This window comes from Emydura macquarii, unplaced genomic scaffold, assembly GCF_026122565.2.
Source record: "Emydura macquarii macquarii isolate MOO-44397 ecotype Brisbane River unplaced genomic scaffold, CSIRO-AGI_Emac_v2 contig_2205, whole genome shotgun sequence".
Classification (NCBI taxonomy): Eukaryota; Metazoa; Chordata; order Testudines; family Chelidae; genus Emydura; species Emydura macquarii.
In genome coordinates this window covers 19032854-19047917 of record NW_027132342.1, presented here as the reverse complement: position 1 = coordinate 19047917, position 15064 = coordinate 19032854, and the positions used below count along the sequence as shown (strand labels likewise).

General features: G+C 42.8%; 1 protein-coding gene across 1 annotated transcript in view; it reads right to left on the bottom strand.

Annotated features, from left to right (window-relative positions):
• The window catches only part of MEI1 (meiotic double-stranded break formation protein 1), a 66853-nt gene that overhangs the window by 2924 nt on the left and 48865 nt on the right, over positions 1-15064 (bottom strand). Inside the window, exons 26-29 of the mRNA XM_067559039.1 lie at positions 10978-11059; positions 10189-10379; positions 9648-9729; positions 1380-1486 (exon numbers count right to left, since the gene is read on the bottom strand). Coding sequence (XP_067415140.1) covers positions 1380-1486; positions 9648-9729; positions 10189-10379; positions 10978-11059 — 462 coding nt within the window. The remainder of the gene's footprint in view (positions 1-1379; positions 1487-9647; positions 9730-10188; positions 10380-10977; positions 11060-15064) is intronic.

Here is a 15064-nt window from a genome sequence, read left to right as displayed (position 1 = left end):
AAAAGCATGTATCCACTGTGTGGGGGCTGTGATGTTGGCTGGATGGATGGGGGGGGAGGGGGCCTTGCGGTGTATTCAGGAGCTCTGATTACTCCCTCCTACACCAATCTCATGTTGGTGGTGTGATGCTGGCTGGATTGGGGGGGGGGGCATTTATTATATTATTTAACATCAATATGTCAAAATCATAATAATTCATATGAGATATGCCGTGTCAGGTACCATTAGAAAGGCAGTAATGTGCTAAGTAAGATGATAACGTTTATGGTCATGTGTTATGTGTGTAATGGAAGTTATGGATATGTTTGTATCTATATTTCAATTTGTACTGTGTTTCTGGGCAACACCCCAGACAGGATGGCTGTAGCACTAGCCTGCTTAATGGCCCATTAAGGAAATTCACAGGTACAATGAGCCCAGGGGGAAAAGCCAGGGATTTACCTGATGTGTCACCAGGATTTACTCATGTGACCCTGGACTCCATCTTACTCCAGTAAATTTCCACAAGCAGCATGGCAAAGGCCAAAGGACATAAAAGGCAGCTGCATCCATTTTGTCTTCAGTCCATCTTCACCTACCTCTGGATCAATTAATCTACAACTGAACTTAAGCTGTGAAACAAAGGACTGAAACCCATCCAGGTAGTGGATGTACACCAGAGGGACTATACAAGCTTGCAAACTCCACAATTCTACTAGAAACCTGATATATGTGGACTTTCAAATCAATTGCATGTGTCTGATTGCTTTAATCATTTAACATTTCTCTTATAGTTTGTTTCTTTCCTTTTATAATAAACCTTTAGTTTTAGTTACTAAAGGATTGGCTGGAAGCATGGTATTTTGGATAAGATCTTAACTTATATTGATCTGGTACTGTGGCTGACCCTTTGAGGTCAGGGGAAACCTTTTTGGTAAAGAGCATAGAGTTTTAAATAACTGATCTCTTTACTGAATCTAGTGGCTGAGTGGGAGCCAGAGACTGAAATGCAGTAAAGGGGGCTGTGTATATGTTTATTTTAGCTTCTTGATAACCAGTGTGGGGAATCAGAAGCATTGTTTGTGGCTGGTTGGGAAGTCTGACTTCAGTGTCACCCACCAACGTTGGGAGAACCTGCTCTCCCCTTTTGCAGCCTGCCCTGACCGTGACATTTTCAAGTGGCTACCCTAGGCACGGACGGGTCACAGGGGTTCCCTCCTGCACTTCAAGAATATTAGTTTGTTATTCAATAATGGGCCAAGAATAAGAGTTACAGACTGAAAGCAATGGAAATCTGTGTATTGGGAAGTAAATGATGTACCACCCACTAACTTCCACACCTGCATTGTACTAAAACACAGTCAATTTGCAGAAGAACTGTCTATTCCTCCCCTGCTCACCAAAGTCATCAGTCTGAGAATTTCTGGACAAAGGAAAGAGTTTTTGCCACCATCCAGTAATGTGAACAGCAGGAATCGATTCCAGGGCTGTGAGATGACATGGAGCGCTGGAGGATGAAGAGAAACGCATCAGAGTTGATTTTAAAAACGACAGTGGCAGGGTGCTCCTAAGAGCACTCCTTCATACTAACCCAAAATCCTTCTGTTCTGCCCCCCCGACATCAAGCTTTAGGAGACAAAAGCGGTATTTGTTTTATATCCCTCCATCAGGTGAGGATTGATCAGCCAGGAGCATCTTTAACCACTGCTTTCTGGTTTTGGGCCTCACACCAGGACTTGAGCTCATAGCTAATTCAGACATTACAACAAAGTACTGGGTGTGGCAGCTGCTCTGTCAGGTGAGCCATTCTTCAGAGATAATAAACCTAGTTGCCTTTTCCTCAGCTCTGGTGTTTGTAAAGTGATAGTTAAACTGGTCTCCAGGGCACTTTTCAAAAAGAGTAGGGGGCTATCCCCAGCTCAGAGGCACAAGGGAAATCAAGGTTCTGCTCTCACTGTGAGGGATATTATCACCACCTTCATATGGCAGTGTGTTAATATTGTAAAACTATAATTACAACCCAGTATATTTTCATGGAGAAAATGTTCTCACCCCTTCCTCTCTGCTCTGACACTTATGCTAGTCTTGTCTGCCCACAGCCATCTTCATGTCTTCTTCCACACTCCCTTTACCTGTGGAAGTCTCTCCCTAGTTTCATCTAACGGGCCACTACCCTTTCCTCTTTCAAATTCCTCTGCAAGGCCCATTTCTTTTGGGATGCCCACACTGATTAGGCCAACTAATTAAGCATAGGAAATGGGGTAGTCAGCTAGATTTGAAGAGCATTTAGTAAGGAAAACAAGAACTCAGTACGTACCTTTAGGCCTTGTCTACACACAAGCTTGCACTGGTTTAATTAAAATTCATTTAATTTAATTGACAAAAACCCCTGTGGACATGACACTCCCATTTCAGTTTGAGCGGCTTATTTCAGTTTTGTTTAAGCATCTTTCTAATCCATTTAAAATAAACCAAAATTAGCCTGATTCAGACCAAAATGAGCATCAACAAAGCTAAAACTGGTACAGAAGACTAAATCAATTTAAAATCAAACCTTAATTCAAATTGGTGCAACTGGGTGCGTAAACAAGCTCAGAGTGTATAGAAAAGTTGTACACATTTGTTTATCTCCCCACCTTTTATAGGTTATTCATATTCTTACATTGTAAGCTCTTACAGATGCAGGGAGCATATCTTCCTGTGTATTTCTACAACATCCGGCACAATAGGACCCCAATCCACACCTGAGCTTCTGGGCCCTACTGCGATAAAAATAGATCCATTCTGTTTTCCCTTTTCTTAGAATTCCAAACAAGGATACTCCAAACTCCACAATTTGTGATCTAGGCTGTTGCAGAAATGCTGAAACAGCATGTGATCAGTTTAATATTGAATCAGTGGAACCTCCTGCTAACCTGCTCTCTCTTTCAGTTTACAGGGACTTTTATCAGAGACATGCTTGGGCTACTGAGTGTTATTCATCTGTAACATCACATTTTCATTTGCTAGTTTCCTCCCTGCCAACAGGCTCTCTTTTGTTTGGTATTCGTTCATTCTTTGGTGTTCTCTCTCAGAAGTGGAACTAAATCACAGAATTAAAAATTAATAGCAGCTTATGTACAAGTGATCATGACTTGATCACATTTATAATGGGCAAGCAGAATTAAGTCCAGACCAGTAATATATATATATATATATATATATATATATATATACACACACACACACACACACACACACTTGGTGCTTTAATAGGCCAATTTCACAAAGCACTTATGAGACAAACGAGCTGGGAGAAAGAATTTAATAAGAAAAATGTGAATGATAATTGGGAATCATTTAAGACCATGTTACCGCAGATGCCCCAAAAGCCACAATCCCATAATTAAGGAAGAAGTTAGTGCTGGCTAAAAAATTAACCTGGTTTAGAGGGAAAGTGAAGGCAGATATAAAAAATATAACACACTGAAGAAAGGGAAGCTTGGCAGCAATGAATGTAAATCAGAAGTTAGGAATTGTAGAAAATTGATAATGGAAACAAAGGGACACAACAAGAAATCTGTGGCCACCAAAGAAAAGGTCAATAAGGACTTTTAAAATATATTAGGATATACTAGATAGAAATGGTAGAATTATCAATAATAATGAAAAGACAGACGTCTTCAGTAAATATCTGTTCTGTATTTGGGGGAAAAACAGATGAAATAGTCTCATCATTAGGTAATGTTAACTATCTGTGGCACTCTGCCTCAAAATAGCATCCTGTCACCAGTCATATAATTATATGTTTTATACAAAGTATACCTTGTGAGGTATAATTTTAAAAGTCTTGATCTGCTAAACATTAGTACTGTGTTGGATTGTATGTGAAGTTATGGAATATTGCTGTATATGTTACTGAAACATGTTGGGAGGTTGGGAACACCCACAATCAGCCTTTCAGGTAGAACAACAGAGTAGCCAGACAGCACTAATGCCTCAACACCACCCAACAAGGAAAGAATCCACTATCTCAGAAACTTTACAATGAGGACTTCACAGAGAAAGCATGTACACAATGGGACACTGCTTGACCCATGGGGATGGACCCCCACTGTCATACCATAGATCTTTTCAGCAAGTTGGAAAAGCTAACGGAGAGGGGAAGTGACATCACCACTTGGCTTTACTCCCCCCAACTCCACACCTGGAGGAAAAGACTTTAGAATTGGGGAGGGGGGGGTCCCAGGCTGGAGGAGTATTCCAGCCTGGGTATTAAGAAACAGAAGCCTGTTTGTACCATCTCTCATGGTGAGGCATTGCTTGATTTAAATCCTGCTTAGTTTGTAGAGCTTAGACTGCAAAATTACTTCATTTTTCAAGTAACCAACTCTGATTTTTTTAGACCTACCACGTATAGTCACTTAAACTCTATATCTCAGTAGTTAATCTGTTTTATAATTTACCTAAAACAGTGTGTTTGGTTGAAGCGATTGAGAAATCTGCTTAGGTTACAAAGGCAGCTGCATGTCCAATTTCCTTTGATGAAGTGGTGAACTGGTTAATGAATTTATACAGTCCAGGCTTCTGACCAGTGCAAGATGGAATAGTTCTAGGGTACACTGCTGGAAAGCTGGGGGGAGTTGGCTGGTGCCTTTCTACTGTTGGTTAATGAGGGGCTGAGGAAAGCACTCACACAACTCAGTTGGGTGTATCCCTCTGCCTGTCAATGTCTGTGTAAGGGCAGCTTGCTGACAGCATCGCAGTGTAAGAGGCAACCAAGGTAAACATTCTCGCTATCTAGTTGGGTGTGGAGATCCATCTGCTGTTGGGCTGGGTGATGACAGTGCCTGGAGGGGTCTGTGGATTGTCACTAGTGAGGCATTGTTGGTAGTCAGCCCAGGTTGGCAGGTTAAAGGGGCACAGCAATCCCAGAGTTTTCAGGATGCACCCTAGGTCATAGTTTCTCAACCTATGGTACGTGTACCCCTGGGGGTATGCGAGACACAGGCAGGGAGCACTCGGGGGAGAGGGGAAGAGAGAAGAGGTGGCGGCCAGCAGCTGCCAACTTCTGCGGAAGCCTGGCGGCGGCAGCCCACTTCCCATCCAGTCCCAGCTCCTAGCTGGGAGACATGCAGCAGCCCCCAGCTTCTGGGGAAGGTGGGCAGCAGCCCCCCCGCTTCCTGCCAGGGCCCAGCTCCCAGCTCCTGTGTCTTGTCAGCTGGGCTCAAAACTGGGTGGCAGCCACCCGCGCCCTGGCTCCAAGCCGAGGGACAGCCTCCAGCACCCCGGCTTGAAGATGAACAGCAGCCGCCTACCCACATCCCTAAGTCTCAGCCAGCGCAGAAGCCTCCTCTGCCCTAGCTCAGATTGGGTGGCAGTTGCCCACCTCCCGGGGTGGCAGCCAGGCAGCAGCCGCCTGCAATTTGCCCAGGTGGCAGCCCCCCTCCGTGGCTCAAAGCCCATTGCCCAGAAAACTTGTCAATTTCATTGCTCTATGACAGCCCCAGATTTTACCAGTTGCCTCTTTTCCTGTCTCTCTCTTTCTCTCTCGCCCTCCTTCCCTGTCTCTCTCTCACCCCTTCCTCCTGTCAAATCTATGGCAAAAAAATTGGCATGGTGCTTTATATTCCCCAGCATTGGTATGCCACTCAAAGCCTCATAGCTTTGGCCAACATCACCTCTAGCCCAGATACATACTTGAGTTGTGCACCCCAGGTGTAAAGGTGGTAACCCTACCCACACTAGATCTGACATCTGTCACACAGCCTTATATACTCAGCCCTTCTTCCAACACATGGCTCACATAGTCTGTAAATATAAAATCCAATGGAAAATTGAGTCTTGGGGTATTTATTACAATTTTCAGAAGTTAGGGGGTACTTGCTTCTTAAAAGATTGAGAAACAATGCCCTAGGACGGGAATCCGTCACACAATCCGTTACACTAGAATCTTTGGAGGATATTAAACAAACTATTGAAGTTGGACATTTTAAAATCACCAGGTCCAGATAACCAGAACCCAAGAGTTTTAAAAGAGCTGGCTGAGGAGCTTACTGAAAATCAACTTTTATGGTCTAGCAAGTTTTGAGGTATAGAGGAAGTTCCAGAAAACTAGAAGAAAGCTAATGTGCCAATTTTAAAAAAGGGTAAATAGAATAACCAGGGTAATTATAGGCCTGTAAACCTGATATCGATCTCAGTCAAGATAATGAAACAGCTGATACTGGACTTGATTAATCAAGAATTAAGGAATGGTAATGTAATTAATGCAAATCAATATGAGTTTATGGAAAATAGATCCTGTCAAACTAAGTATATCTTTTTTAAATAAGGTTATAAGTTTGGTTGATAAGGTTGGTAAAGATAATAGTGTTGACTACTAAGACATTTGACTTGTTATTGGAGGACAGTATTTTGATTAAAAAACCTAGAATGATATAAAATTAACACGGCACCCTGGGATGGGGCATCCAACGCACACTGGCAGGTAAGGAATTAATATTAAATATATAAAATTGGAAAGCAGCCAGTCGGGGAGGGGCTGTGAGGAATGGCTAATCAGGGCCCTGCAGGCCTCTATAAGAGCTGCATGGCAGAGCAGTCAGTAGCTGCCTGAAGCTTGAGGAGGGAGGACTATGTCTAGAGTAGGCTGCAACCCTATAGCACCTTGGACAGAGCAGTGCAGGCAGGAACCCAGAGAGAAGAGAAGTTGCCTGGCTGGGCTGCTGAGACTGAGGAGGGTGTGCTGGCTGCAGGGAAGTGGCGTGGGGAAATACAGCGATAGAAGAGGCAGAGAGCTATGTCCCCCTGAATGTTCCTTCCCACCTCCATAGAGGGGTATGCCCCACAGTTTGGGGACCTCTACCCTAGGCGATTTAATTTTTTTATCAATGACCTGAAAGAACACAAATTCTTCACTGACAGTATGCAAATGACACAAAAGTGGTAAATAATGAAGAGGACAGGTCACTGATTCAGAGTGATCTGGACTGCTTTGTAAATTGGATGCAAGAAAACAATATGCATTTTAATATGGCTAAATGTAAATGCATACATCTAGGAACAAAGAATGAAGGCTTTAGCAACATGATGGGAGACACTATCCTGGGAAGCAGTGATTCTGAAAAATATTTTGGTGGGGAGGGAGGGATGGGGGGATAATCACCTGAATGTCAGTTCCCAGTGATTCTGTGGCCAAAAGGCCTAATTTGATTCCTGGACGCATAAATAGGTGAATATCAAGTTGGAGTAGAGAGGTTGTTTTACCTCTATTTTGCGCTGGGTGCGACTGCTGCTGGAATACTGTCCAGTTCTGCAGCCCATAATTCAAGAAGGATGTTGATAAATTGGAGGGGGTTCAGAGAAAAGATGAGAATGTTTGAAGGATTAGAAGACATACCTTATAGCGACAGACTCAAGGAGTTCATGTTATTTAGCTTAACAAAAGAAGATTAAGAGGTGACATGATCACAGTCTTTAAGTATCTACATGAGGGAACAAATATTAATAATGGGCTCTTCAATCTAGCAGAGAAAGGTGTAACATGATTCAATAGCTGGGAGTTGAAGCTAGACAAATTCAGGCAGGAAATTAGGCATAAATTTTTAAAGTGAGGATAATTGTTCTGATGGTTAATTTACCAAGGGTCATGGCGGATTCTCCATCACTGATAAATTTTAAATCAAGATTGGTATTTTTTTTTTTTTTAAAGACCTGCTCTAAGAACTTCTCCAAAATAATTCCATGGCTGGGGTTAGTGCTCTAAAAATATCTGTGTAGCCAACTTTGAAGTTGCAGTTCAGGTTGGAGCTTGGGCTGTGAAGCCTAAGGACAGTAATGGGCTTCCAAGCCTGAGGCCTAAACTTACAAAGTTATTTTTAGCGCTATAGTGCAAGCCCCATGAGTCTGAATCTATAGATCCAGACGTGACCCTAACCACCGTTAATGCCCACTGGCATACGGTACACTCTCTCATCACACCCAGCCAAATCACTACTCCCAACACTCTGTCACAATATTTATCCAAAAGATATTGTGTAAGGCATCACATGAAAACTAGTAACAGACCAGTTATTAATATAATTGTAAAATGCATGTGTTAATGTTATAGGTGAAGTTATGAATTCCCTCTAACATGCCTAAGACTAGACTGCCTAGCCTAGTTAAAGGTAATAAAAAGGTCTGTCCTAGACAAAGGAGTGTGGGTTTACCTCAATTTAGATACTAGCAATAAACAAAGCTATCAAGTTAAACCAGTGGGGGTTATCCTGATCCTGAACTCAAGAGACAGAGAAGTAAGATGGCTCTTGTACCCCAGAGAAAAACAGGAGACTGAATCCCCAAGAGGCTTTCCTGATTCTTAAGATAAACACAATCCCTTTGGGAATATAACAAACAGAGAGAGACTCCATATCCTTCATCTTAGGAGATAAAGGAACGAAGTGATTTGATCTCCGTAATGGATCCTGGCCAGAAAAACCTAGAAAGACAAATGTGTGAGAGAGAGACCATCTTGAACAAAGACTGTATCTTGCTAAATTAAGTTTTAGTCTTTCAAATGCCTGTTTTCACTTTTAGTTGCTTGTAACCATTTCTACCTTTATCCCTTTTATGTGGTATCACTTAGTCCTAACTTTTAACTAACTTGTTTTACCTTTACTATAAACCCATTCAGTACTATGTTTGAAGGAAGAGTGAGTTTACCCCCATTACATTAATAAGCTGTAACATACTATTTAACAGAGCAGCAAACTTAATATCCTCTGTGAACGTACAGTGATAGGTGCTATGCATTGCAGAGAAACATCTCTGAAGAGCTCCGGGGACTGGAGTTCACTGCTTATTACCTGCTAGGCAAGGTTTGGGCTGGGACAGCCTTGAGCAGTTTGCTGATGAGGAAGACAGACCGGTGTGGCAAGAAACTAGCAGTGTGTTACACCAAGGTCTGACATTTGCTGCTATGGGCTCCTCCTTGCTATGTAGATGTATCCTCTGTGACTGATTCAAATGGAGCAGGAAACTTTTCTGTTTCAAGATTGAAATTAGAGTCCATTGCCATGTATCAGGAGGCTGAAACTATGGAGAACCTCCTATTCTACTGGCTCAGCTGTAAGAAACCCCCTGCAGCCCAGCAGAGTGCACTGTGACATGGGGTGCTTGAGTTCAAATTCTGTGTTAGACTCTTGGTCCCTGAGAGTACCACCACATCCATATCCCATTTCCCTGTGCCCTTAACCGGGGACCAAAGTGCAATTGGCAACCTAGAGGTGGAAGGTTCCATATTCATTCTCTGCCCACTCAGTCATTTAGTCGTTCTGGCCTCAAGGACTGGAACAAATGACGTGGAGGTGAAAGGTTCTGAATCCCATTCCCAAGCTATCTAGTCTTTCAATCATAGTAGACATGAGAATGGGAACATGATTTTTGTTCTTCAGAAAACCAACCATGGGTCCGTGACCATAGCAAAGGCTCGATTCTGCAGGCACTGGGCGTTCTGGCCTCAATCCAACACCACCTTGAAGCATGTGATTAATTGCATGCACACAAGTAGTTCCTTTGATTTCAATGGGACTATAACAAGGGGCTTGACTTCAAACAAGCGCCTATGGAAATTGTTGGCTCAGGGCTAGAATGCTCAGTGCCCTGCAGGATTGAGGCCCAAATGAGCAAGAAGTTGGCAGGTTTACCGATGCCATGGTTCTTCCTATGCAGGTATGCCATCAAGACCTCCAGGCAGGCAACAACAGTCTGAGACAGCAATAAGTCTTTCTGAAAACACAGAGAAAAGAATGAGGGTGATGGTTGTTGAGAGAGGAAAATTCACGAGACAGAAGGTGTAGCTTAGGCAAATAACACTTTTCATCACTCTCAGGTCACACAGTGTACACTGCATTTACAAAGCCAGCTCTGCACTCAGTTACACCACAGCAACCCCCAGGAAGTTAAATGAGGCCAGAACTTGGTTCAGAGACTATCAGATTGAGGAAGAGTGTCCCAAGGGAAGTGGTGAAAACCCCACACTGCTGAACTGAACAAAGTCCTGGAAGATATACCGTATATAACAGCCCTGCACTGGCTGTGGTGGGGGAATGTGGGCTAATGCTTCCTGATAGATCAAATTTCTATCATTCTATAAGGGGTAAAGAAGGGGAGAAACTCCCTTGGGCCCTATCATCTGAGATGTTTTTCCTCACACCCGTCAGTGTTTGTTTATATCTGTAGATGTACCTGTACCAGAAGGTTCTGCAGACTGACAACAAGCGAGAGCACATGCCACAGGGCCAGTGGATGTAGGGAGGCATGGTCCTCTGACAACGATGGTTCCATCCTGCTTTGAGCTGGGGGCTGGACTGTGAGTGCCAGCAGGGAGGAGGAGAAGTTCTGTCTAAGGATGACTCGCAGGAACTGAAGAATACTGACTGCACACACAACTGTTTGTTATTACAATGCAACATTTCCCTCCCCCACTCCAACCCCATGCACACCATGAAACCAAAATCATTCAGCACCAAGGAATTGCATCCTGCATATGAATGGTCGGAGCACTGCCTGGGAAAGGAAAGAAGGAAAAGTTGGGTGGATTTATTTTCAGGGCCCATTAAAGGGAAATTCCACTTGCTAACGAATGCCACATAACCACGTCCCCATGCAACCTGCCCTGCAGCACCACTTCCCCTTGTTATTCCAACTCTTGCCCAGTTTCAAGCTTTGCTACCTAACTCTATGGTGGTTTTAACAAATGAAAAAATATCCACCAGGGATGGACACCACCAAACTCATTTTACCTTTGCCCCCAAGTACCCCAAATCTGAAGTGGACAAAGATAAATGCACCAAAAGGTCCCAAGTTCACACCTTCCTGTTCAGTTCCAGTATGTCAGTCACTCTCTTTGCTTCTAATGGCCTCGACTTCCCTCCCAACATTCTCCCTACCTATTTTAAACTGTCTTGGAACTAGGCAACTGGCAGTTATTGTTCCAAGGCAGCAGGAGCATGACCCTAGAGAGCTTCTGCACACCTAAGAGCAGTGCAGGCTTCTTCCTTCTGAAGATGACTGCATTCAGGACCTTTTCAAGATCCAGAGAGATCATCCGGTGAACCTAGGAGAATGAAACACCAGGAGAAAAAATAATAAATGCTTGTCTCTGATGCTGGGTCAACAGGATATCAGGTAGAAGACTGCTCCCTTAAATGCTCTTAATTTTCATAGATCCCAAGACCTGAAGGGCCCATTGTGTTCATCTAGTCTGACCTCCTGCATAACACTGGCCATAAAACCTCCCCAAACTAATTCCTACAGCAGATTTTTTAGAAAAAGATCCAATCTTGATTTAAAAATTGCCCGTGATAGAGAATCCATTATGCCCCTTGGGTAAGTTATTCCAACGGTTAATTACCCTCACTGTTAAAAATGTACACCTCATTTCCAGTCTCATTTTGTCTAACTTCAAGTAGTCAATAGATCATGTAAGACCATTCTCTAATAGACCGAAGAGTCCATTATCCAAATATTTGTTCCCCACGAAGGTACTTATAGACTGTAATTAATTCTCTCTCTGCTGTCCCCTGCCTTTCTTCAGCCGGTATCCGTAAATGATCATGTGGAAATATGTGATTAGGTAAAAATGACAACATTTCAGGAGTCAGACTCGGGAAGGAATGGCTGGGGTCCAATCTCCACTTTTTATCCTATACTCTGCCTGCTATCCCCAAACACCTAGTTGTTTCTAAAATGATCAGCAGTAAAAGAGATAAAGACCAAACCTGATGCTGGCAGATAAACTGAACTCATTAACACCCTGCTGAGATGAACATGGGCAGTTCACACTTTTCTAAGCTGTTGTTCCCATTTAAATATCTGCAGACTCAGGGTGACTGCATGACATCAGCTTTCATTCACAACCATAAAGGCTAAAAACTCTGGTCCAGATTCACCCATTCACTCTGGCTGCCTTGTACCACTCCAGCAGTACTGCTTGAGCAACAATGGAAGAGTGGAAAGCAGCCAGAAAGCAACAGTGGCTCTACCCCTCCCTCCATTTTTAAGGAAATCTTAAATTCTTCAAAAACTGATGGGACTTCCAGAGAAACACCACTGAAGTGTCTCACTGCTCAACCTGATCCCTGAGCCATTACTAAGTGTTCACCACCTATCCTGCATCCATGGATATTTTAATTACCCAACTGGAGAGCTCTCTGTGGCAGTATTCGTGTAGGCTATCATGCCAATCAAGTACTGTTGAATTTAAGAGATATGCTTACTGAGGAAATGGGCTGGAGCCCACGAAAGCTTATGCCTGCAGAAATTAAATTTGTTAGTCTTTAAAGTGCTACAGAACTCTCGTTGTTTTTGTTGTATACAGATTAACACGGCTACCCCTCTGGAAAGCTTACTAGACAGTAAATGATCACATCCCAATGATCAATATGGGCTGGGAAAACCCAACCTGGGTCTTTCAAAAAAAATCACTAGGATAAAACACGTCCTGGAGCCTTCACAACACAGCCATGAAGAGTATGCTCTGGAGGAGAAAGTAACTGAGATGACAAACTGTGACTGATTGGTCTCATGGCCTTTATTCCTTACCCGGTATCCCATGAAGTTAAGTTTGCAAGTCCTGAGAAGAGAAGTGCAGTAAAGTGAGGTTTTTTAAGATGTGTGTCCCTGTGGGTGCTCCACTTTAGGTGTCATCCATCATGTGCCGCATCCCTGATTGGAGATTCTTCCAGCAGTACTTGTCCAGGTCGCACATGCACAGCTGTTGGTGCCTTTTATGACACGTGCGACCTGACCCCCTCAATTCCTTCTCTACCGTAGAGTCCCGTACAAGAACTCAAAAGTAAAGGGGAGGAGGATGAGTAGTGGAGCACGCACAGGAACACACATCTTGAAGAACCTCAGTTACTACATTAGGTGAGTAACTTTCTCTTCTTCTTTGAATGATGTCCCTGTGGGTGCTCCACTTTAGGTCACTATAGAGCAGTGCTCCTTATTTGGTGGAGGGACTTTGGGATCATTTGTTTGTACGGATGATAGAACTGTAAGTCCTAATATGGCATCCCTACTAGATGCATGATCAATTGCATAGTGTCTTGTGTAGAGGCCCATGTAGCTGCCTTACATATGTCTGTTATAAGAACACTGTTAAGAAATGCTACAGAAGAGGATATTGTCCTGGTTGAATGTGTTCTGGTTCCTACAGGGACTTGTAAGTTTGTTTGTTTTTTAAATAGCATAGCTGGATGCATTCTTTTATCCATTTGGATAGTCTTTGACTAGATATGGCCTGTCCTATTATGCGTTCCATGATTGATACAAAGAGCTTATCTGACTTTTGGGACGTTTTTGTTCTCTATAGGTAAAAGGCTAGAGCTCGTCTAACATCTAATGTGTGGAACGCCACTTCTTACACATTATTATGTGGTTTTGGATAAAAAGTAGGTAAGTGTATAGGTTGATTAATGTGAAAGTCTGATACTATTTTTGGTAGAAATTTTGGGTAGGGGCTAAGAGTTATTTTATCCCTATGAAAAATTGTGTCTGGTGGGTGGGCCATAAATGCATTAATTTCTCCTATACATCTAACTGATGTGATAGCTATTAAAACCGACACTTTCATTGACATATAAAGAAGTGAGCGTGTTGCTATGGGTTCATATGGTGGCCTGATAATGGCCTCTAATACTAAGTTTAGGTCCCATGGTGTTGTGGGTTTATATATAGTTGGGAATACTCTTTGTAATCCATTGAGTAAACATTTTACCATTGGGTGAGTGAATACTGTGGCTTGATTAATCTTTCGTGGAAAACAGAAATTGCTGCTAGATGGACCTTTCACAGAGCTAACTGATAGGCTTGATCTTTTTAGTTCTAGGATATATTCTAATATGGATGGGATAGATGAAGATGCGGTGAGAATTTGTCTATGCCTACACCAAGAGTCAATTTCTCCATTTCTGTTGGTAAATTTTTCTTGTTGATGGTTTTCTACTATTTATTAATATATAATTAACCTCTTCAGAGCATTTTAATTCCTCTGGCATGAACAAGTTAGGAACCATGCCATCAGATGAAGGTTCTGTATTTCCAGATGATAAATCCGATTGCATCATAGAGGCAATGTTATTGGTTTGTATGGTGACATGTGCAGCAGGTCTGAATACCGTGTCTGTTTGGACCAAGCAGGTGCTATCATTATCACTGTCACTTTGTCTATCCTGATTTTGTGAGTAGTCCTTTGTATCATTGGAATGGGGGGGAATGTGTACAGGAGTTGTTTGCTCCAGTCGAGTAGGAATGCATCTCCCATTGAGCTTGTCCCCAATCCTGCCCTTGAGCAGAAGTGATGGCATTTGCGGTTTTGCTCGGTGGCATTGCAAGTTTAAGCAGGCATAATGGACGACAAATGTCGTCACCGACATGTGGCCCAGGAGTTGCATGACCATATAAGCTATTACTGTTTGACTGTCTCTTATTAGTCCTATTAGATCTATTATTGCCTTTAATTTGGGTTGTGGTAATGATGCTTTGGCTGCTATCGAGTCCAGTTGTGCTCCTATGAATTCTAACCATTGTGTTGGGTTGAAAGTGGATTTTTCTTTGTTTATGTGGAGTCCTAGCTTTCGAAATAACTCTATGGTTTGTTGAGTAGCTTGTGTCACCCGAGTTTTACTGAATGCTTTTATGAGACAGTCATCCACGTATGGAAATATTGTGATTTCCTGTCTTCTCAAATGAGCTGCAACTACTGCAAGAATTTTGGAGAAGACCCTTGGTGCTGTCGAGAGGCTGAATGGCAATAACTTGTATTGGTAATAATTGCCTGCCACCACAAATCTTAGGAAGCATCTGTGTGCTAGGTGGATCGTAATATGGAAATAAGCATCCTGAAGGTCAAGGGCTAAGAACCAGTCCCCTCTCTGTAGTGCCAGTGTTAAGGCTGATAATGTGACCATCTTGAATTTTTTTTCCTCACAAATTTGTTTAGCTTTTTCAGATCTAATATGGGTCTCCATCCTCTGGTCTTTTTCTGAATCACAAAATAGTAGGAATAGAACCCTTCCCCTGTGTGTTGTGCGGGTACCTGCTCTACTGTTCCTAGTTG